Raw genomic sequence first — 24,526 nt, forward strand, 5'->3', positions numbered from 1 at the left:
TGTAACATTTGTTGATGTCAATATGTAATTTGTGTCTATTGAGTTTGGTTTATGACCTAGTTTTTGGGTGTTTACATAGAGGATATGTTAAGAGTGGAAGCACCAATGACTCTTTGAGTTGTATATTATTAATTAGCTTGTGGCTATCTTAAGGAAAATCTTAAGGGTAATGAGCAGGGGTAATTTAAACAAAGGAAGTTCTCACTCTAGTTGCAATTGTTCAAATGGGGTTTTGGGACCAATGGAAACCCAACCAAGGGTTGAAGGGTTTGTTAATGTTGAAGTTGGGTCATCATATTACAAGCACTCAATGATCTTCGCATTGTATTAGAAGCACTTTAAACCTAACTCATATAAATATAATAAGTATCCTAGGTTAGTTTACAAGAATTCCAGTATAAGTTGAAAGTTGAGGATCCACATGTAAGGATGTATGGTTAAGAGATTAAATTATTTTCCATGCATATCACGGTGACTCAATGTTATTTTTCCAACATTATTGGCGTAGCTTATAAGGTCCTTATAGATAATAAGTTACATGCACAATTTCAAATATAGCCCTATAGTGCCAAAAGCCACCATAATGCAATAGTGTTAATCCAAAATCAATCAACAAAATCTCTTGACAAGTAAGCCTCATTGGTTAGAACTCTAGAAGGGAAAAGCATAAGAACAAAACATTCATCATACACATTCACATATATCCATCTAGCTTATCATTGTAAAGTTGTATCCATAACACAAATGTGAACCATTGGAGTCTTGAGGTAGGAATAATGGAACTTAAATCTAGTTCTTATGTAATACAGTAGCAAAGGTTGGGGAAAATTATGTTGAGGACCATGGGTAGGAATATATTGGACATTCAAAGTAGGCATTTCAAAGACTTCCAATTGTACCAAGCTAAAAATAATGTGAAATGTGCACAAATAATGCAAATTTCCCCAAGGGATTAGTTGTCATCATGACTACACGTGGAAGAAGAAAATTGACCTTACCACTGGCACATAAATGTCAGCATAATGGTCATAATCTATGCAAGTCTACCTCTAAATAAGGATGTGAGGTAGACTTGGTTGTGGGCTTAGATGGTGCAAATGTAGCCTAGCCCTATTGTCTTTGAGGGCAATGTCTACCTTGTTTAATAATTACTAGCATTTGGTATTTATGACATAATTAAGAACTTCAAATTATTTTACATGATTATTTTACAAGCACGAAATGCGGAGGTCTAAAAAGTACAAGTATTGGCCTCGTTCACCAAGCTAATGATTGCAATATTAGGAAGGACTTTCTCATTTTCTTTTGTGGAGTAAATTTGTATTGCCTTGAAAATATGAGATTACATAGAGAGGTGGTGTTTTTTAGACTAGTTTATCACTAGGAAGACCAGACCATATCCAAAAGTGCACTCTTTTGAGAGAGGTCGATGACAGAAAGTTTTCAAAAAGTTCAAAATAAGACATACATTCATTAACATTTGGCCTTTTATGGCCAATAAACAAAATAAAACTACTAGTATAATAGAATACTATAGACATAACAGGAAGGGAACTAGGAGGTAGGATTTAAGTTGTAGTTGCGACATGCATCTTGCCTAGAGAGTGGCGAGTGGTGGGGAAATGTTGAGGCATTTCTCGATTCACTCCAGGTATTGATCCATGTCTATCATATGTTAGTGTATATGCTCCCTAGAGAGGAGAAAATTGTCTTGTTGCTCATGATGATCCAATAAAACCTTTCCCATGAGAAATTTCATCTGCCAATATAGATCCACAGTATGTGTGTATTGATTGAAGAGTCCTCACGTGTGGCCTGTGTCGGGTACGTAATCTGCCAACTCAATAAGTATTTCTAGTTCTAAGAGAAGGTCCCTTTAGGAGGCTCCTTCCATCTTAGCTCATATAAGTTCTGCCTGGATGGGGCCCAGTGTCAAAACCCAAAAGCGAGCAACAACTTCATCCAATCTATGGTGAGTTTTAGTGCTTCCTCAACTAGCCTAGTATAAGTAGCGCCCCATCTAACTTGGGCTCGACAATGAGGCATGGTGGCATTGCGGGGGAAGAGACCGAGCTAAAGGACAAAAGGAGGGATGTCAATAATAGAATAGGCGAGGAAAAATGAGAGGCTATGAGTGGCTATATAGGCAGCCACATCATAGAAACGAAATAGGATTCAGGGTAAACCACCACCCAGTGAGGCGAGAAGGAGGTAAATGAGAGACAATATCAGTGGGGGTGATATCACAAAGAACGGGGAAATTGGGAAGAGAACGAGAATACTTGAGGGGATGCAAGCATTGAAAAAATAAGTGACAAGAGAATGTTGAGATCGAGGAAGAGAGCCAAACCTCGTCAACAAATACTAAGGGGAAAGAGCTATACTAAATCCAAATGAGGGAGGGACGAACCAATTCGATAAAGAGTGTTAGCATTCATAGCAAAGTTGGGCGACAGTTAACACAAGTCGATTGCATGCAATGAAAACCAATGGACCGAGAGCTTCTTTTTGGACCGCGTTAGGATACCCACTACTAGGAAGACTCGAAAAAGTCGTCACTATGGAGCTTGCCTCACTAGCCAAGTGACTGTATGTTCCATCTCTAATCACCAGCAACCAAAAATCATATTTGGTGTTCAAATTTAGCAATTCTCCCAGGCACCAGCGCTCGAAGATTTTATGAACAGGTGTACCATTTTGGAGCTTACGCAACATGTGTATAATAAGTTGAGAATCTCCTTTCATTAAAAGTTTGGAGTAGCCCTATTTTTGTGTTGTTTCTAGGCCTTCAAGGAGAGTGGTTAACTCCGTTGCATTATTGCTACAAATGCCTAATGTGCTAGAGTATGTGTATATTGGTAAGCCAAGATGGCTTCTAAATATGCCACCATAGCCAATTTTCCCAAGGTTGCCTTTTGAGGCACCATTGAAATTTAGTTCAAGAAAGGAAAGAGGCGAAGGGGGCCAGGATGTCGAGATAGCCAAAGTAGGCAATCAGATTGGGGTGGGGATGGAGGCTGAAAGAGAGGGTGCAAGATTCCATCTGCAGAGAATTCTGGCCTTTGTATCGTGTGCTTTCTAGTCTTGGGGTGACCAGGGGAGAGCGCTAATGGTTTCTTTGATGTTTCTTTGTATAATATTCCATAGAGTTAAGAGGCCAAGGGAGGTTTTTGAATATGCAAGGATTTCGTTCCTTCCATGGCCCATAGCAAGAATTCGAGGGAGAGCGTCCAGATGCGATTAAGGATGGAATTGGAAAAGAGTTGGCTTCGCCATTAAGAAATGGTGGTTGGAAAGCTTGATGGGTCCTAATCGGAACAATTGAAGCAATTTTCAAGTTGAAGCCAAAGGCCACTAGAGAAAGTATAATTATTAAAAAGGCGTTCATCATTCTCAAAGTAAAGAAGGCATAAGGGGCATCTAGAGGGACCATGGTGGTTGCATTTATGTATATTATCCCAAGTTAAGGTTTGGTTTTACACCAAGAGCCATATAATAAGGAGATTTTTGGCTAGGAGTTGTGCTTCCAAATATTATGCTAGATCACATCTATTTGGATTTCTTGATGCCCTGCTTCCATGTGGTAAGCTTCTTGGATGGAGAAGGATTCCTTTGAGTTGTAGTCCCATCGTAGTTTATCTGGTTGGGAGAAGAGTGGGATTAACCTTTGTTGGAGGCTATCCCATAATTGACTCCATGCTTCCCCCCCTAGCTTGGGATGGCAGTCATCCTACAATAGTCATTGTCATCACTATTGACTATTATTTCCTAAATTGGTCCAGTAGCCCTTGATTGCTAGAAAACCTCTTGTTTTCATTTGTAGGTAGAGATTATTTAGATGTTTTTGTTCATGGAGTTGTTGCTATGAGCCCTCCCAAAATAGAGCAAATTGCCCATCCTTTACTTCCCAAAAACAATGTTGTTGGATTAGATGCATTCCTTTTTTTGCCAAGGTCCATATTGATGAGCCATAATGGGCAAGCTACAATCAAATAAGGTGTCGAGGGGAGTGGGTGGGGCATATTTCAATGACAAGAAGGACTTTCTCATTACATGGGTCTTTAATTCCCATTATATAGTGAATTTATACGAAGGAATTTTGGCTTGTTACTTACGAAAAAGGTAACTTTAGAATTTTATTTATGTGCCTAAAAAAAATTAAAAGAACCATTCCTAAAATCACCATAGTTTTAGTGAATGAAAAGATTAAGAATGTCATGATTGTAACAATATTCATATAAAATTTAATATAAATATGCAATATATAATATTGTTGGTTTATAGTAATCATCATACATAATTTAATTAAATCCTAGAATCAAGCTTTTATAAATATGTATATAATGTAAATAGATTATAACTTAGAAAGAAAATTAACCTTAATTCTAAATCATATTTTAAATTGATGAAAAAAATCATGATTTAATAGTATTTTGATTTAAATTTTAAATATTACAATGGTTTTTAAAACGTTAAAACTTTGATACTTTAAAAAATTCTTCCAAATTCTCGGATTTGGGTGCTTCCTCGACAGTGAAGCCATGTCAGTCAAGACAAGACAACACTCATTCTTGACATGATTGAGAACACCAGGTGACATTCATGCGCAACAGACTCCCTCCAGGTGAACGATGTGCAAGTTAATATTGCTTGTTCGGCTCATGCTTCCAACATCCACTTCGTGATTTCCCTCCCCTCAACCTTGTTGTGCCAATTAATGCTCATGTCCTTGCTCATGTCATTGCCTTGTGATTTCCCTCCGCTTTCCTTCATGCAAAGATTCACAGTTGATAAGCACAATCATCCTCTCGCTCTCCACGTCAATATTGCCAAAGACTTCAGCACCATGTTTTTTTATCCTAAGTCCGCCACCTTGGTTTGTGAAAGAGGAAGAGAAAGACAAGGGGGGCAGAAGGAGGGGGTGCCCTCCCTATATTCCCTAGATTAATGACCACATGGAGTTATTTGATTCTGATATTCTTGTACATATCCATAACAAGGTGGACTCCCTGGAGGCTAAGGAATGCAAAAGAATTGGTGATGTACACTGGGTTGTTCGAAATCTGTGGTCGCGCCACCTCTGGACTATGGAGTTAGTGAGAGAGGGCACAGTAAGATGGATGGCCGAAACAAATACTCAACTCAGTTGAATGCGCCTCTCATTACACCATCTCTCCAAATCCATTGGCATAGATTTCGTGCCTGCTCCAATAACGTCTTCCAACTCGGACAGTTCCGAGGATAGAAGCTCCACCCTCCAGACTCAATCCCCTCTTCACCTTGATTTCCCATCAGGTGAAGCACAAAGCATATGCCCTATTATCCATGGTTCTCCAAGCCCAAAGAGGGAAGCAAAGGTGAGTAGCTTGAAGAAAACCCCCACCTGCGCAGCCCAAACCACCATCAACGAGCCCCCTCAGCCACACACCAGCTCTTATGGTTTCCTCATTATCAAGGAAAAGGGGATGACGAGTCTCTGGACAATGCAAGAACCGATGAAGCAAGAAGCAGAAAAGCACAACATGCCCCATCTAGCTCCAAAGGCAAGCTGATGGCTTGAACATGTTTCCTTTATAGCCGCATTTGCTTTTGTTTCTCCTAAGCATTCCACATGATGCCAATATTGATGCTAGAAGTTATTTTTGTAAACTATGTTTCGAATTTTGCATGATCTATGTTACACGGTCAAAACTCCATCTGAGGGACCATCTAGTTTCCCTTTCACAGGCAGATAAGGCTAATGGTCCACTCCCAACTCTTCTCAGTTTGACCTTAGTTCCACTTCTCACAATAACTCTTGGACTATATTTTATATGACATACATTAGCTAATAAAAAATTGACTTCTAAATTTATTTATATAAACAAATTAAAATAAATTATATAAATATTTTAAATTTAAAATATTCAAAAATTTATTACATTAAAAATCAGATACAAAATTATATATTTTTTTACTTAAAATATAAAAAATAAAATAAATTTAAAATATATAATTTTTTAAAATAAAAAATAAAATAAAATAAACGGGCTAAATTCTCACTGATCAAAATGGGTCAAAAGTTCTAAAATACATTTGCAATCAAATGCAAAATGATTTTGTGAGAAACCTATAGAAATATAACCCACTCCATGTAAAAATCATTGGTACAATTTTTTCCAACATGAATGATGGTCGGCGAATGTCCTTTTTAAATGCATGCAATTTCCTAATCATCTTTTAAAACAAAATAGTAATTATTCAATTCTGTCGGATGAGCGAGGCGTTGAACTAGATTAAAATGCGGTGAATGCCATTTTTTAATGCATATAGTTTCTTAATTCTGTTAAGTAATGTATATAATTTCTTAACTCTGTTTTAAGAATTTTCAGAAATTATTCGATCTCGTGAGATTGACAAGAAGCTAAACATAGATTAAAATGGGTAGGGTTTTTAAAACATTAAACGTTTTTATCAGAAATTATTCGATCTTGTGATATTAAGAAGAAGTTGAACCTAGATTAAAATGCGTTCCTTTCTCTGTTAAAGCCATTTCTTGGCTGAAGTTCATAAGCGTTTGAAAATGGAAAAAGTGCTCAGCAGGTAAAGCAGGTAAAGAGTAGTTTACAGAGGTTATAAATTAGTCTAGAAAATAGTAGAAATATAATTTTTATTTAAATTTGGCAAAAAAAAATTTGGGAAATCTGAGTTATAGCTGATTTTAGGGGCTCAGAAAAGTTAAAACCACTTAATTTTAATTAAAAATAATTTTCCAAACAAATTTATAATCTCTATAAACAACTCCATAAAAATAAATCTACTCAACTTTAATCCATTAAAAAATATAAATCTAAATAATTGCTTTATGTCATAGAAAAAATAAATCAAATCAAAACAAGTTTAATCCATTCAAGATGTCAAAAATAAATAATTATTTTATAACAGTGGGGAGGTTCCAAATTACATTGAAAGTAATTAAAGTAAATTTTAGTGTTTTTATAAATATGAAATATTATTAATTATAATATATTTAATTATATATTTTTTATTATTTAAAATTTAAAATTTTTATAAATATAAATTATTATTATTTATATTATATTTAATTGTATATTTATTATCATTTAAAATTGGATAGTAAAATCAATTATTAACTTCCTAACTGGATTCTTCGTAATCCAAATTTACAATCTGGTTATACCCAAAAGAATAATTATCTCATTCATTACCTTCTCTGTAACCTCCCACCCACATTGAGCAGGAGATTCCCCTCGATCACCAACCAGATGGCTCACCTTTTGCAAGCTTCATGACAATCATTGGCTAGGATTGAGTTTGCAAAAGCAAACTTGACTTGAGCATATAGTTGATATTGTTTATATCTTTCAGATTTTCTGAATATTTACAATCCAGTTATCTCATTCATTACCTACTCTGTAACTTCCCACCCACATTGAGTAGGGGATTCCCCTCTATCCCCAACCCATCGAGTAGGAGTTTCCCCTTGATCCCCCACCAGATGTTTCATCATTGAAAGATAAAAATCATTGGCTAGGCTTGAGTTTGGAAAAGTAAACTTGACTTCAACATATAGTAGATATTGTTTATATCTTTCAATTTTCAAAGAATATTTTGGAATTTATTATAATATTTTGGAATCTATCCAAATTATTTGGATTATTTTAGGAATATTTTGAAATCTATAACAATAGCAGCAAACCTGCAGGACAAAGTAGGCTGAACAAGTACAGGCAATGCAAAAGGGAAGTGAACTCTGTTGCTAAATCTGAATCGGAAGCGGAATATGCTCAGGGAAATGCTTCAGATAGCCAGTGTAAGAGAAGGAAACAGGTATAAAGGGGAAGTGAACTCTGTTGCCAAATCTGAATCGGAAGCGGAATATGCTCAGGGAAATGCTTCAGATAGCCAGTGTAAGAGAAGGAAACAAGTATATCTGGATTGGACTGTGAATAAACTGGTTGTGAAGAAGTAAGAAGCTTTGAAAAGGAGGATGCAATGATGAAAAGAAAATACATACCTCGCCAATCAGAAGAGGTAAGAAATTTCAGTAAAGCAAAATTTCATTTTGATTCCCCTCGATTCCCAACCAGATGTTTCATTGAAAGATAAAAATCATTGGCTAGGCTTGAGTTTGGAAAAGTAAACTTGACTTGAGCATATAGTTGATATTTTTTATATCTTTCAAAATTTCAGAATATTTTGGAATCTATCCAAATAATTTGGAATTTTTTAAGGAGCATTTTGAAACTTATAACAATAGCAGCAAACCTGCAGGACAAAGTAGGCTGAACAAGTACAGGTAATGCAAAAGGGGAAGTGAACTCTGTTGCTAAATCTGAATCGGAAGCGGAATATGCTCAGGGAAATGCTTCAGATAGCCAGTGTAAGAGAAGGAAACAGGCATATAAGGAGCACCTGGATTGGACGGAATAAACTGGTTGTGAAGAAGTAAGAAGCTTTGAAAAGGAGAATGCAATGATGAAAAGAAAATACATACCTCGCCAATCAGAAGAGGTTCGAAATTTCAGTAAAGCAAAATTTCATTTTGATTGACTTATTGTTCTCTGAATTCTATTATTTATATTGTTTAGATCGTCTCGAAATAGTTTAAAAATTTTAAAGAAAAAACACATAACAATTAAGTGCAACTCAAGTTACAGTGGCAGAATAATTCCAATCACAATCACTCAGCATAATGGAAACCAAATTAGGTTATGTTATAAATTTTTATAATATTAAATTTGATTTTTGAATTTTTTTTTTTGAAGAAATCTGTTTGGAGTAGTCTCTAGGCGTATATAGGCCTGCTTAGAATTGGCCTAGTTCTGCTTAGAATTGGATTCCAGGATTGGTACGACCAAACCTCAACGCGTTTTGTTTAGAATTGGACTAAAGATTTGTGGGACCAAACCTCCATCCCCACAAATAACTGATGGACGATAGCCTCAGAATTATAAATTTGATTTAGCCGTTAGATCTCAGCCTCAGAATTCTTAGAATTATAAACTGTATTATTTATGGTCATATTGTAAATATTATGTAAACCAGGTTCAAAACTTCACGAATTAAACCAACAACAAAAAAATCTAACTAAATTAACTTCAATAGCACAGGGAAGATACTAAATACCTCTGAAATGAAGGACTCGAATTGAGGCTTGCTTAAATCCTGATGGAGAGCTTCTGTAATTTGACTCTGGTTCTCATCAATAAGCCTTAAGATTTGATTGAGCTGAGACATTCTCCATTCGTAGCTTCTGGTGGAACCGATAGTAAAGGTCTCCCGCAGTTGCGTAGCGATGGCATCTGCTTTAGGCGTCTCTAACAGAGGAGGAGGAGGAGAAGGGAGAGTAATCTGAGATCGTACGTAAGAAAGCCGGTTGAATTTAACGGAGGAATTCGGGGCGGGGCATTTTAGTCTTTTGGGGATGACTGGCACGATCGGTACGTCTAACCTTAGTTTAATCATTGGACTCTCCTCTGTTTGACTGCCTGAGTTCGGCCCTGCGACGGTGGCGTGCCTTTGTTTATGAACAGAAATATACGGTGGAACAAAGGACTGATATAGAATTTGGCAGACAGTCACGTGCAGCTGAGACTTGCAGATTCTTATTTATCCACCCATTCCAAAATCAACTTTCAATGATTGTTTTTTTTCATCCCTCTCAGAATATTTGTGTTTGTTTTTCCGATGACATGGGAATTGATATACCGCTAGTTTCATATTTATATGATATGGTTCAGTTCTGACCATTATTATTATAATTTTCGGATGCTTAGAGTATATCCTTTATAAAATATGGGTAAATATTTGTATTTTTTAATAATATGGGTGAATAATAATAATATTTTTTTAATAATTACTAATATTTGTACTTTTTAATATCGAAGAAACAAAAGTTTTTGGTGAGTAAACTATTTTTTTAATAAGAAAAATGATACCAATTTAATATTTAAAATTAATTTAAATAATTATGAATATTGTATTTAAATAAATTTATATAAATTAGAAATTTGTTTTTTTTTTAAATTATTAATGTGTGAAAAGTTATATGTTAATTAAGCACTAAGTTGGGATATAATGATGTTTTTTAGTCAAGAGAGGTTCGATTATTTTATGGTATTTATTTTTATTTAGAAGTTTTTAGTTTATTTTAGTATCTTAATTGTTTAAATGATATTCGTGTTTTTATTGTTTAAAAGATGTAAAGATGAATATCTAAATATTTTAGAAGGAAACCATTTCAGATAGAGAACATTTCATCATGGTCTTAACAAGACATATACCTAGGCTGGTGTCTAGAGAGAATAATTTCAACCTTAATAGGCCAGTGACTGAAGAGGAGGTTAGTGAGGTCCTCGAAAAAACGCAGAATGGTAAAGCGCCAGGCCCTGATGGTTTCAATGTGGATTTCTTTAAAGCTTGCTGGAATATTGTCAAACAGGGTATTCTGAATGTAGTGGAAAATTCCAAGATGAATAGAACTGTTTTGAAAGTGCTCAATACCTCCTTTATCTCCCTGATCCCTAAACAGGACATTGCTCAAACTCCTGACAGGTTTAGACCCATAGCTTTGTGCAATGTGGTATACAAGGTAATATCCAAGGTTGTGGCCAATAGACTCAGACCTCTTCTTCCTACACTAGTTTCCGTGGAACAATCTGGTTATGTGGAAGGTAGACAAATTCTCAATAACATCATTCGAACGCATGAGGTGGTGCACTCATTAACTAGCAATAGGAAAGCTGAAATGATCATGTAATTGGACATAGCCAAAGCGTATGATAAGTTGAATTGGACCTATATCAGGAAAGTTCTTATTGCTTTTGGGTTTGATCATAACTAGGTTAGATGGGTCATGGCCCTTGTAACTTCTTCCAGCTTTTCAATGTTGGTCAATGGTTCTCCCTCCGAGACTTTTATTTCTTCAAGAGGTCTTGGGCATGGAGACCCGCTCTCTCCCTTTCTTTTCATCCTCGTGATGGAAGGACTTTCAGTCTATCAAGCATGCAAAATACGTTGGTAAGATTAAAGGTCTCCAACTTCCTGACAATGGACAGGCCTTGACTCATCAACAATTTGTTGATGATACCATGCTGCAGGGAATCCCCACAGTCAAAGAAGCTTTTGCGTACAAACAAATCTTGAGTGACTTTGCCTTGGCCACAAGTATGGAAGTTAATCTCTCCAAATCTAAGATTTTTTTCTTTAATACCAATATTTCTATTCAGAGGAATATCTCCAGAATTCTAGGCTTTCAAAGGGATGTCCTCCCTTCAAAATATTTTGGAGTTCCTCTAACTGCTAAACCTTTGCACAAGAGCATTTGGGAGCCGATGATTAATAAGATGCAGGATAAAATCAAGAAATGGACTATTAGATCTTTAAACTTGGCTGGTAGGTTGGTTCTCACAAACAATGTTCTTCAATCAATCCCAGTTTTCATGCTATTAGCACTCCCAGCACCAAAAGAAGTCTTGCAACAATTCAGAATCATCCAAAGAGACTTTCTTTGGGGTAAGGGAGAGAAAAGAAAGAAATGGGCCTTGGTAGCCTAGGATAAAATTTGCAAACCTAAAAACCATGGGGGTCTTGGATTGGATGATCCGGAGATCCTAAGCAAGGTTTTAGGGGCAAAATTATGGTGCCATTGGGTAAAAGACTCAAAGGCTCAGTGGGCTAGTATTTGGAAAGAAAAATATGCCAGCACTTGGCAAAATAATGATCACATAAGGATGTCTGGAAGTATAAAGGGCTCACACATCTGGAATAAGGCCTGGGAGAACATAGGCTTAGTACAAAAAAACAGCTTTTGGGAAATCAGAGAGGGAGATCTGGCTTTATTTTGGGAAGATAAATGGCAACAAGAACCTATACTGTTAAAAGAGGACTTTTTGGACCTCAAGAAAGAGACAGATACCAAAGGGTTATCTAAGGTAAAAGATTTTTGGGATCAAACCAACAGTGCAGGAAAATGGAGAACCTGGAGGAACATTGATTACAGGGATGACAACCCCTTGAAAGCAAAAGCAAAGGCACTTATGAAAATGTTGGAACAAAGGAAGATATTAGTGACAGGGGGGCATGACCAACTGAGATGGGGCAACATTAATGAGGGTTCCTTCAATCTTAAGGAGGCAAAACACATACTCCTTGAGCTGGATTCCCATGTTCCAGATAGGATTTGGCAGAACCTATGGAGGCATCAAGGTTGGATGAAGATTAAACTCTTCATGTGGCTGGTTTATCATAAGAAAATTTTGACTTGGGATAACATTCGAAAGAGGGGTGTTCTGGGGCCTTCCAGATGTCAGCTCTGTGAAGCCCAAGAGGAAACAATGGAGCACCTTCTCAATAATTGCAGTTTCACCTCCAGGTTGTGGGATACTTTTGCCACCATTTTCCAACAGACTGACAGGGACAAAGGGAGTATTATCAATACCCTAATCAATTGGAGACGTAACTTTTCTGATTATGAATTTATGGGCTCAGCTTGGGCTCTTACGCCAAGCTTCATTATATGGAATGTTTGGAAGGAAAGGAACAATAGAATCTTCAAGAATGAAAAACGTACCTCCCAACGCCTTTTTGAGCAGATCTTAAATCAGCTTAAGGAGACGGTTGGCACTACAGTGCGAAATCGCCCTAAGAACCCACCTTCAGAGGCTGAATTGCAGATCCTCCATCAACTGGGTATGCAGGGGCTTATTCCTCAAGACCTAGATAGGAAGGTAATGAAAATGGATAATGAGCAGGATTTCTGGCACCCTCCCCCTCAGGGTTTTTTGAAATACAACATTGATGGGGCTTCAAAAGGCAACCCGGGTACTACTGGCTTTGGAGGGGCGTTAAGGGATGAAAATGGAAGCATTCTTTTCATCTTCCATTGCCATTTAGGAAGAGCCACTAACAACATGGTGGAATTAATGGCTCTGGAGCAATGTTTAGATTTCATGGAGCAGGATAACCACCAAAATGTGATTGTCGAAGCTGATTCTGAGTTAATCATTAACTCGGTCAAGAGAATCAGTTGTGGCACGGTGCCGGAAAAAGTCTCAAAACACTGGAGGTTGATCCAAGTCTTTCAACGGATTCAACTTCACCTCCAGTGCCTTTGCACAGTAAGTTTTAATCATGTGCGAAGAACGGCCAATAAATTGGCGGATATTCTGGCCAATCAAGGAGTGATCTGTACTGAGAGCAGGGTCGCAATGGGGTGGCAAGAGATGCCTCAGAATAGATTAAAGGCGTACTGTCACGACCAGGCGGATGAAGACAGGATGGTGTTTCGAAACAAAGCCATGGAGGCGGGGTCTAGATGACTTGGATTCATTATGATTCGCTTCCTTTTTCACAGTCTGGTCTTTTGTGGGATGCAGGCCACTATCAGCCTTCGCATCCCTGGTAAATACAAACATAGATGCTCTAGGTGGAAGCTGCTCGAAAGACTCTGTTTATCAGATGGTTGGCCGGATGGATGGAGCATCATCTTACATTGGTTTATGTACAGGCATAGAAGGATTAGTGTGAGGAGCTGGAACCTAGGCTTTCTCGGCGGCCTTAATACCCCCAGTTCTCTTTCAATGGATGCAATACCGCTCTTAGGGTGGTATATGGTTTATCGCATGCCTTTCAAGCGGGAAGTGGTTTTTCCGAATTGGGAGCGATTCCACTCACCAAGCTACACGTGGCCAAGGGGCGGGACTGAATACCGCCCTCATCGCGCGCTAATGTTCGGTGCTTTAGACCCGTGTGATATGATCCTCTGTCATCGGATTAAGCAAGGCGGATCTACGGTCAGAATCAATCGAGCATGTAGGTCCAGATGGTTAAGCGTCGTGCGTCTAAGTACTGCGAAATCTTCCACTGTCGTTGGATCGAGCGAGGAGATTTGACGGTTGAGATTAAAGATGCAAGTCTGGATGAGGAATATATTCTGTACTTGTTTCGTTTCATGGCAGGAATCGATGATTTTCGCACGTTCTATCAGTTCGTGGGTTATTTCCCCATGTGGACCCGAAATCCTTTCAGATTGGTACCTTTTTTTCTCTTCGGGTCCGATTTTAAATGTAAAGTGTGTGCTTGTTGACGGCTCGAATTGAATCTCGTCCGTAGGATTTCTGTGGGAAGATCATACGGTCTCAGCATTGTCTGTCTTTTGAGAGTTTTGAGGTTTTGTTGGTAGGGTTCGAGGTTTTGCCTTTAGCTCGTTGCCCTTGGCAGTAAGAGAATAGTTTTTCCTTGGTCCACAGTTCCTCGTGGACTGTTGTATTTTATGTAATTTATTTTCTGATTTAATGAAATAGAAGGTACGACTCTTGCTTCAGCAAAAAAAAGAATATCTAAATATTTTAGAATAAAATATAGTAATAATGTGAAAGATAGAATGTTATGATAGATTTTTCAATGGAAATGCAATTTTACAATGGATTCATGATCTAATGAGATGGTGATATATGGGAGAATCTTTACAAATTGTTGTGTTATTACTCATTTTTATTTGTCTAGATGATTAATAGATCACAAATAATATGGATATTGTGAGGTATGTGTTATATTCTTTGCACAACTAGCACTAGACGTTGTTACATTGTGTCGTTGGTAGCAAGCTCATCGTGGGGGGTAGAAATCCCTGTGCTAGGCTTTTGGTTGCCCCGTGGGCAAATATCCCTCGTGCTAGGGTTTTGGAGGGGGGTGGGCAGCAAGCAATTTTTTTTATTTTTTATTTTTATTTTATTTTTGTAACGAGGACCAAAGGATGGTGGGCGGACCTACACATGGTTTTGCACATGGTTTTAGGCTTGATGTTTTTGCCCATGACATTTTGTAGATGTCATCAAGGGAATTACACTTATGTTATAATCTAGGGTTAATGGATTAGGGTTTATGAATGTTTCGCCATGTATATAATGTATTGTAACATTAAAAGTAATATAATGAAAAAATCATTCTAGTTTTCCAGATTTTGGGTTAGAGGCTAAAAATCAATATTTTTTTGTTTATTTAAAAATTCATTTGCAGTTACTTTTTGTACAGAGTTAAATAGTACAATCTATATCCACTTTACTTTAACCATTAAACGAAAATACAATTCCATAAGTAAAAAAATTAGCACAATCTATTATATATTGTCTAAATTCAAAGGGATTAAAAGATCACCCTTCTTACTCATCTTAACAGAAAGTATTATAAAATGTGTTCATGAATTTCTGCAAGTTTAATAAAAATATTGATGACCAAGTAGTTTATTATCATTATTATATAATGATTTTATAATTGATTTTCCATTATGATTATGATTAAGCTATTTCTTCATAGTAACATACATTTCATAAATACTAGAAAGATAAACAATGATTAATTGTGAATAAAAATATCAATAAGTATATCTTACAAATTACTCGAACAAACAACTAAAATCAAACAAAAGATTGAATCCCCTAATTGAAAATGAAACCGGAGCAATTACGTTAATAATATGGTATTCATTAGATTTATGTGTGAAGATGAACGCCAACTTTGGATCTATGTGTGAAGATGAAAGCCAACTTTGAGAGAGTTCCTAATTGAAAATGAAACCGGAGCAATTACGTTAATAATATGGTATTCATTAGATTTATGTGTGAAGATGAACGCCAACTTTGGATCTATGTGTGAAGATGAAAGCCAACTTTGAGAGAGTTCCTAATAGGGTATTTATTAGATTTATGTGAGAAGATGTATTTATGTTAATAAATAATGGATGTAAATAAATTTTAAAACCATGGTTTTTTAAAAACAAAAATAATTTTTTTTAGGTGAAGCGAAATGGTTGTTAAATCAAATCTAATTCAATGGGAATTTAAATTATATATTTTGGGTCAATATTTCATTTTTAACGACATAAATCATTTTGTCAATCTAATAACAATTATTTCATTTTCAGCCACATAAACTATTTTTAACAATCTAATAACAATAAACATATCAAGGATATCTATCAAACTTCCATTTCTACAAAATATTAAGAAATTTAATTCAATTTAAGTCAAATTACAATTAATTAACTAAAAACAATTTCACTTTATACTCTACAATGTTAACCACCTTAAACATATACCTTCCGCCTAATTAAAATAACATATATATATATACACAAATTTAAAATCTGTCGAGAAAATATTTTAATGTATAGAAATCCCACTCATGCAAATACAACATGCTTGGCTTTGTCTATAGAAATAACAATTCGCATGGTCATTTCTCACTTAAATTTAGTTATTTTTTCAAAAAATTTAATTCTGTGAGTGTTTGAATCATTTTTCTAGTGATGGAAATGGATTTAGTACTATAAAAAAACTATAAGGCACCCAAAATGTATAAGCTCAAAATTGCACCAGAATTTCCATTATTTTTTTGGGAAAAACCTAACATGACTCTTTTCCATTATTTTATGGACAAAAACATAAGCTAACTCCTTAGACTAAGCATAACTTGTTAAGCTATTATACAATTTGAGTGGGCTTAATGGTTAAGAGCATGTGTCAACTACTAAGAGGTCACAGGTTCAAAACCAGAGGGGAGTAGAGTATATATGCCTTCATAGACTTTGGAGTCAAAGAGGTGGGTTCCTTGTCGCACAAACAAGGGGGTCTCATACACCAATTTGGTGTTTGGTTTGGCCATGACCTTAAAATTCGATAATAATAATAATAAGTGGGTCCCTTGTCCCATAAACAAGGGGGTCTCATACACCAATTTGGTGTTTGGCTTCATGACCTTAAAATTGGATAATAATAATAAGTGGGTCCCTTGTTCGATAAACGAGGGGATCTCATACACCAATTTCATTTCTCACTTGGTCGTGACCTTAAAATTAGATAATAATAATAAGTGGGTCCCTTGTCCCATAAACAAAGGGATCTCATACACCAATTTCATGTCTCACTTGGTCGTGACCTTAAAATTAGATAATAATAATAAGTGGGTCCCTTGTCCGATAAGCAAAAAGATCTCATACACCAATTTCATGTTTGACTTAGTCGTGACCTTAAAATTAAATAATAATAATAATAATAATAATAATAAAACTATTATTATTAAACCAATAAAAATCAGTGAAAATGTTGGAATTACATTTTCATAATTTTCCCTACATGAATATATTTTTTCTTCCGAAGTTTCTTCCGAAGTTGTTATACATTTATGATGATGGAAATATCTCGGTTTTATGGACATATTTCACCGCCCAAGCTGTTTGTTATTTCGATTGATCCTTGTACGTTTGTGATGACGGAAACATTTATGATGATGGATATATTTCGTCTTCCAACTGTTATGACAAATAGTTTTATTATTTCAATTGTCCATTCTGCCGCTATCAGGGATCTCTTTTTCTAAATTCATGGTTGAGTCCGTTGATTTGATCTTCTCTAAGTGATTCTGATTCAACCTCCACTCCGTGTTGGAGAAGGAAAAGGTCGGATGGTAGTGTGTCCAACAAAGGTTGACATTAGAGCAGCATATATGTTTAGTTTATGAATTTTATATTTCATTTTTAAATCATTAAATTTTCGCTATCATGGATCTCTTTGTCTAAATTCTTGGTTGATGTCCCTTCATTTGATGTTCTGTAAGTGCTCTGGTTCAACCTCCCACGGTGTGTTGGGGAAGGAAAATGGTAAGATGGTCGTGTGTCCTATCAAAGGTTGACCTTAGGAGCAGCAGACATCTTTGGTTTATGAGTTTTGCATTTCATGCGAAGTCATTATCAATTTAATTTTTCGTAAGTATTGATTACATAAGTTTGCAATAGTCATAATATTATGGTTGGAAGAGGAGGTAGGTTTGAAATAGTGATGCGTTTTATATTTTTTTAATGAAGTTAGAAAATTATGATGGGAAGGAATGGTTGATAATTTCAGAGGATTATGGTGGGAAGGAATGGTTGATAATTAATTGACCATGAGAATTATTTAAAGGTTATTTTTTGAGGTAGATTTTTAATTTTGAGAGAATTTATTAGGTTAGAGATTGCTAGTTTGGGATTACGGGCTTATAGTTCATTGAAGGAAGTATTTGAAAGTTTGGAAGTTGGTAAAGGGAGGTCATTCAGTGGTATTTTCAATTCTTTGCTAGATAGGATAGAAGCTAAAGATGAAAGTGAGTTGGAGATTTCAATAGAAGAGAAAGGCTAAGGGGTAACAACAGGTCAACCATGAAGAAGTAGGAAATTGATGGGGTTTGAGAGGGAGTCAAGGATGACTAAGGTCCACACGAAGGCTATGGATATAGCAGAGATGTATCACTGTCAATTCTTAGGCCCAATTAAGCAAGAAGTTGATTGAATTGCAAACTTGGTGTACAAGAAATGGATTGATGCTAAGCTTCTAGATTGGATATTGGGTGCCTCCTAAAGTCCGAAGACCAAGTTCCTAAAAATGGTAGAGCAATTTTGGCATACAAAGAAGGTCTTCATTTCCAAGGTCGTGGAGGAAAAGGGAACCCAACATTAAGAATTATGTACTAAACTAGACCATTTGGAAACAATATATGGGGTTTAGAGGACGAGAGTGAAGAGCATGGGGAGGTTGGGAAAATAATAGAAGCAAAAGAAACACCTATCAAAGCAAGCACAAATGAAGAGGCAACCACTTAAAATATTTTTGTCTTCGTTAAGTCAATACCCATCATAATACATGTAACAACATGTAAATGTTCACATAAATACAATGAGATAGTTGTGAGGTAATATGAGAGGGTTGGGTCATCTTTATAGGCGTGGGAGAAGGGTAGAGGGACTAGGAATTAGTTTAAGCAAAAAAAAAAATTGAATTCAAGTCCGCTTAGTCCGCATTTTTTTCCAATGCCGAGACCGATCGATCTAAGTTGGGCTCGATCAATCTGGCTGGTCCATTACCGAACTAGCCGAATTAGTGACCAACTCGATCAGTTTGGTAATGGACCAGCTGCATAAGTGACCTAGACGGTCGGGGCAAGAATATGACTCAGTAAACCAAACTAATTCAAAGTCAGACCGGCCTAGTTTTAAAACTGTACTTTCAACATAAATAAGAGAAAAACAACTCTAAAATATACTTAGAATTCATCTTTCAACGAAGTCAGACCGGCCTAGTTTTAAAAACTGTACTTTCAACATAAATAAGAGAAAAACAACTCTAAAATATCAATCACGCTCGTCCATCCATTCGCTTTGTGAGGGAAGAGGCAACGAGGAGGAACCTTACGGAGGCTTCAAGAGAGCGAAAACAAATGGAAAACAGGGCTACGGGTAATTAATCAATGAACTAAGAAATAAATAAATAAATACCTCTGCAATGAAGGTTTCGAAGTCAGGCTTGCCCAAATCTCGACGGAGAGCTTCAGCGATCGGATTCTGGTTTTCTTCCATAAGCTTTAAGATTTCCTTGAGTTGAGAAATTCTCCACTCGTGGCTTCTCGTGCGGCCGGAAGAAAACGCCACCCGCAGTTCTCCGACGATGGAATCTGCGTTAAATTCCATCTCTGACACACGAATTTGTCAAGGAAGGAGCAAAGATCTGTGATCTTTGATAGTATTTATGAAGCCCAGTTGCAGCTAACAGGGCGCGATTCGGGATTGGGTGTTCTGGTGTTTCAGTGAATGATTGGTACAACCGCGACCTCCGACCTTCGCATTCTCAGCATTGACCTTTGCCCAGTGAACAGCCTGATTTTCCCACATGTATAGCTGGATGGATGATTGTATATAATTTTGTTTTCTTCAACCGGCAAACGTCCGGCTTGGATTGCTGTTCCAAGTTAACCCATTTTCAGCTTTTGGGGAAATATGTTTTCAACCCAGATTCGGCTTCTGTGGGAAACTTCTGCTTTATAGACAAGAATTTTCATAATATTTTTTCAGAAGAGACAAGAATTTTCATAATATATAGTTGCACATATGTTTGAAAGATATTATATTTCTTAATAAAAGTTTTACATGTGAATATTATTAAAATATATATAATTTTAAATTAAAAATAATTTCGATTTGAATATTTTTAAAATGTATATAATTTTAAATTAAAAATTATTTCAACGATAAATATAAGGATATCGTTTTTCTCATGAACATTATATAAATAAAACTTATCTTAATAGAAAAATTTAAAATTAATATATATAATAAAACTTATCTTAATAGAAAAATTTAAAATTAATATTCCTGGTATATAAGAACCATGATAATGTTTTAATATTTAAAAACATTTAACATGAATGAATATGATTTACTTAAAGAAAAAAAGGCATTTTTATAATAATAAAATCTGCTCATAATTATCCAAAAATTATCATGTCGGTTCCTAATGATCTTCGGTATCAATTTATAATTAAATTATAATAAAAATTTATCAGGTTAGATATATATAAGTCAATTATAATTGTTTTCGACCTTCTTTTAATGTCTAAGGGACAAAAAGATACTTGGTTAAGAGTTGTTATTCCTCCGTTAACATTTCATTATACAATATTTTTATCATTTTTTATAATAATTTTATATTTATTTTATTTCTTTAGCACCATTATTTATTGAAGTGTAAAAAGCTTTGATATTAATTTTGTATTTTTGTTTAGGGTAAGAATTTAGATTTATTTTTTATTATTTATTTTTGTTTATAGTGAGAATTTAGATTTATTTTTTATTATCTTTTTAATTTTATTGTTGAATGGATTATATTTTTTGTTAATAATATTTAGTTTAAATTTTTAGTGGATTTTATGATTAAAGAAGTGAGATGTGTAAAGGAGGTGAGGTTGTTGTAAAATATGGGGACATGTCACATTAGCTCTCACTCATTTGACTTGATAGATATAACCTTGTAGCATGTTCAATCCATAGAAATTATTAATTTTAGTGACATTTTCCTCATGCTCATTCAATTCCATGATCTTATTCTAACTTGTACTATTATGTGTTTTTGCTCATTTCTAGCATTTTCTCTCATGGGTGTCTATTCCTGTTATTTGCTCTTTCCTCGTAGAGAGGACATTCTTGCTTCATTGTTCCTCCTTTGTAGTTTTTATGCTTATGTTCATGATTGTTTCCTCCCCCACTTCAATCTATTGGCATGGATTGAGATTTGGGCACAATCATGTCTACTTAAACTCCTCCTTAAGTGGGCTAGCCATGTGTTCCTAACTTCTCATTGGTAACTGCTTAGCTTGCCTACTCTGATTCTGCCTCCCTTTCACTCCCTATCTTCCTCTCGTTGATCCCTTCCCCATCAAATTCTTCCCTATCTCAGCGTCTACTCCTTGTCCCTGCAATGACTTACCTTCGTGGCTAGAGTCATTAGGGTGGTGGAAGCCAAGGAGTTTGCAGTTGCTTGCATGCTCATTTTAGAGCAAAAATATTTTGCTTGGCTATTTCACAATCAAATTCCATAGGAAGTTTAATAAGAAATTCAAGGGGAAAAGATGGAAACCACTCAAGAGAGAGTTTGTTTATTCCACTCAAAAAATTTAAGTAGTGTTGTTGCATGGGTTGCTAAGGTGGAGCACACCTAGGGGCACTAGACCTGGTATCTTCACACAATTGACATCTATTGGCAAATAAAATTGTAATCGTCAAGGTGCTCCTGGAAACAAAAATCATAAGACATGATTCTCCTAATGTTAGATGAAATGCAATTACAAATGAAGACTATGGAAAATAAAAGCCCAACCTAAATGGCAATTGCACAGTCAACTAGCAAATCTACTACAAATCCTATTAAGGTGGAACCCTCTACTTCTTCTTAGTTTTCATGATAATTCTAAAACCTGTGACTCTCTTGTTTTTTTTTGTTTTCATAGACACTCTTTGATTTGTTAGCCCTGCTATACTAATCTACTAGGTAAGTACGTGTTTTGGATTAAGAATATAACTATCTAGTGTAATAATAAACTCTTTGATATGTAAACTTGTTGATAATAATATTTAGTTTAAAATTACTATATATATATATATATATATATATATATATATATATATTTCTTTACTATGGTGAATTGGTAATTTTCGACTACTTAAATTGTATCTCTTAAACAAGGATAAAGAAGTTTGGAATAAATTTACAATGAATAATAGGGAAAAATTGTAATTCTTCTAAAAAAATATTTCTTTATTAAAAAAAAAGTAATAGTTTAATCTAATTATTATTTGAATTTTCAAAATATATAATAAACCATATTAATCTAGTGAATTTAGTTTATTTTGAGCGGTTGGAAAGAATAATTATATTTTTAATGAAGAATATACATGTTTCCATGCTACTCAAATTCAATAATAAAGCTTGAAGTTATTGAAGACAATGCTTATATTTTCTAAGTTGGATTCCCACAAATAACATTGTAAGCATTGTTATCAATAACTTCAAGCTTTATTATTGAATTTGAGTAGCATGGAAACATGTATATTCTTCATAAACAAAATATAAAGATATTCTTCTCGAAAAGTAAAAGCTAATTTAATAATTATTTAATTTAATTAAATAATGTATATTGTTTTAAATCAAATAATAAAATTATTATATTAAAAAATAAATTATTTATTTATTAACAATATTGATAATTTAATAATAATTAAATTAAATTAAATTGTTGTATATGGTATGCTTAAATAATTATATATGATATATGCTTTAGATTATTACAATTAAAGCCATCTTAACTCCAAGAGGAAAGCAAATCTCTTTTTTGTTTAGAGGAATGACTCAGGAAGAAGCAAATGAAAATGCTCATGGGAGGCAAGAAGATGTAGATTAAATGGAATCAAAAGGGACCCCAGAGCTGTAGAGCACATTGTGCCCCAATCCACAAAGGAGCATCAGAGATATGAAGAAGAGGAGAATTTCATGATTCCAAAAGCAGGAACCATTCCACAAGAATAGATTGTTTCAACAAAGCATAAGTCAGAAAATGAGGTGGAAAGAGATGTTATAATATCCAATATCCTAAAATTACTTCTGCTTGGCTAAGAGCTCGTCTTCCTCAAACATATCATGGAAACATGTTAACAACCCCATACACAGAGGCATCTGATAGGAGTGGAAATATGCCCACTTATGATCTACCAATAGGTATTTCCAAGTGGAGTGCTTTTCCTTGAATAACGGTGATGAGTCAACCTGCATTCGTGGATAACAATCAGTGATGGTTGTCCTAACTGCTAGTTTGACAACTGAGTTATGATAGGTTTTCCCACTATTTAAAAGATCAATTAAATATATAAATATATAATAAATTATTATTATTATATAAATTAATTAGTTAAAATATCTTTATTTTATATCTAATTATGTCTCATCAATGAAAAATAAATCATTATATAAATTTATTTATTTCTTGTTGGCTTGACCCATGGGGGATTTGAACCTTGAATCACATGGTTTACATAGTATTTCATAACATGATTCTCTCAAGAATCTTGAATGGCCTCTCGAACCTTCATACCGATGACCTAGACATCCCAATCAGTTATGGGAATAACTTGGTCATCCTGACGAAGACCATATCACCCACATCGATCTCTACATCTCTCCTATCTTGGTCTACCCACTTCATCCGATCCACTACTGATTTAGGTGCCTCCAGAGACACACACATGACAAAGAGGGCTTATGAATGGTCAAAAATCAAAGTGCTCAGAAGTTTCTTGAACCAAGTTCAGGTTATAGATCTAGTCATCTTGATCGCAACGGTGTGAACGGTTCGTCAAACTGAGTTTGTATGGAGAAGTTAGAGCCAGTCAAAGTTCAGGGTTGACTTGTTCACTGGGCAAGGTTAAGGAGGACACATTTTGGACAAAACTCGGCCACCAGATTCCGGGCGAATTTGTCGCCTCCTTAAAAGCACTCCTTCGGCCTATTTTCGGATATTTTAAAATATATATATATATATATATATATATATATATATATATATATATATTGTTGGAGGGCGGGCCATGACCTCCGCCCTCCCCAACCACATAACCAAATATGTTATTAATGGCAGGGTCGGGGACATGACCCCACTGACCCACCCGCTCCAACTGAAAACCAAACATTATATTAGGATGGGCATTTAAAAAAAAAACAAATTTCGATTTTAAATGGAGGGGTCGGGGTTTGACCACCCGACCTCCTCCCTCCTAATCCGACTTTCATACCAATCTGTCCAAACGGATTTTCTTGTACAATCTGCCCACATTTTTTTATTTAAACCTCATTTGCACGTAGATGGAGGAACCAGGAGAGGGCACGGATTTCGAGGCAGAGGAAGGCAGTACACGCAGTTCAAGGCAACATTTTGCAGGAGGGCTGAATTTTCACTTTGTTTGACAAATTTTATATGGTTTCAACACTTCTCGACGCCACGAACGCAATGGCGTTGTCTGTTTCTCCATCAAAGTTCTGCATTTTTTGGCCATTTTCAATATGCAAGTGGAACCATGACTGCGATAGAAATAGGGAGCGAAACCGTGATCCTTGAAATTTTCCCGATGAGGTGATTCTTCTCCATGTCGGAATATAATCAAGTTTATATT

General features: G+C 35.4%; 1 protein-coding gene across 3 annotated transcripts in view; it reads right to left on the minus strand.

Moving 5' to 3' along the window:
- The window catches only part of LOC149204080 (aldehyde dehydrogenase family 3 member H1-like), a 126,749-nt gene that overhangs the window by 49,161 nt on the left and 53,062 nt on the right, over positions 1 to 24,526 (minus strand). The window contains exon 1 of one of the 3 annotated variants that reach the window (XM_089394633.1): positions 19,310 to 19,839. The exons of 1 other annotated variant lie outside the window; for it this stretch is intronic. In XM_089394633.1, the coding sequence (XP_089250759.1) occupies positions 19,310 to 19,501 (192 nt within the window). In that variant the 5' untranslated portion in view covers positions 19,502 to 19,839. Of the gene's footprint in view, positions 1 to 9,129; positions 9,686 to 19,309; positions 19,840 to 24,526 lie in introns of those variants that run through there. One more of the 3 variants, XM_089394631.1, reaches the window with a different exon arrangement.

This window comes from Pinus tabuliformis, chromosome 1_2 (assembly GCF_031772625.1).
Source record: "Pinus tabuliformis cultivar Carrire ecotype Pingquan chromosome 1_2, CPIR1, whole genome shotgun sequence".
Lineage (NCBI taxonomy): Eukaryota > Viridiplantae > Streptophyta > Pinopsida > Pinales > Pinaceae > Pinus > Pinus tabuliformis.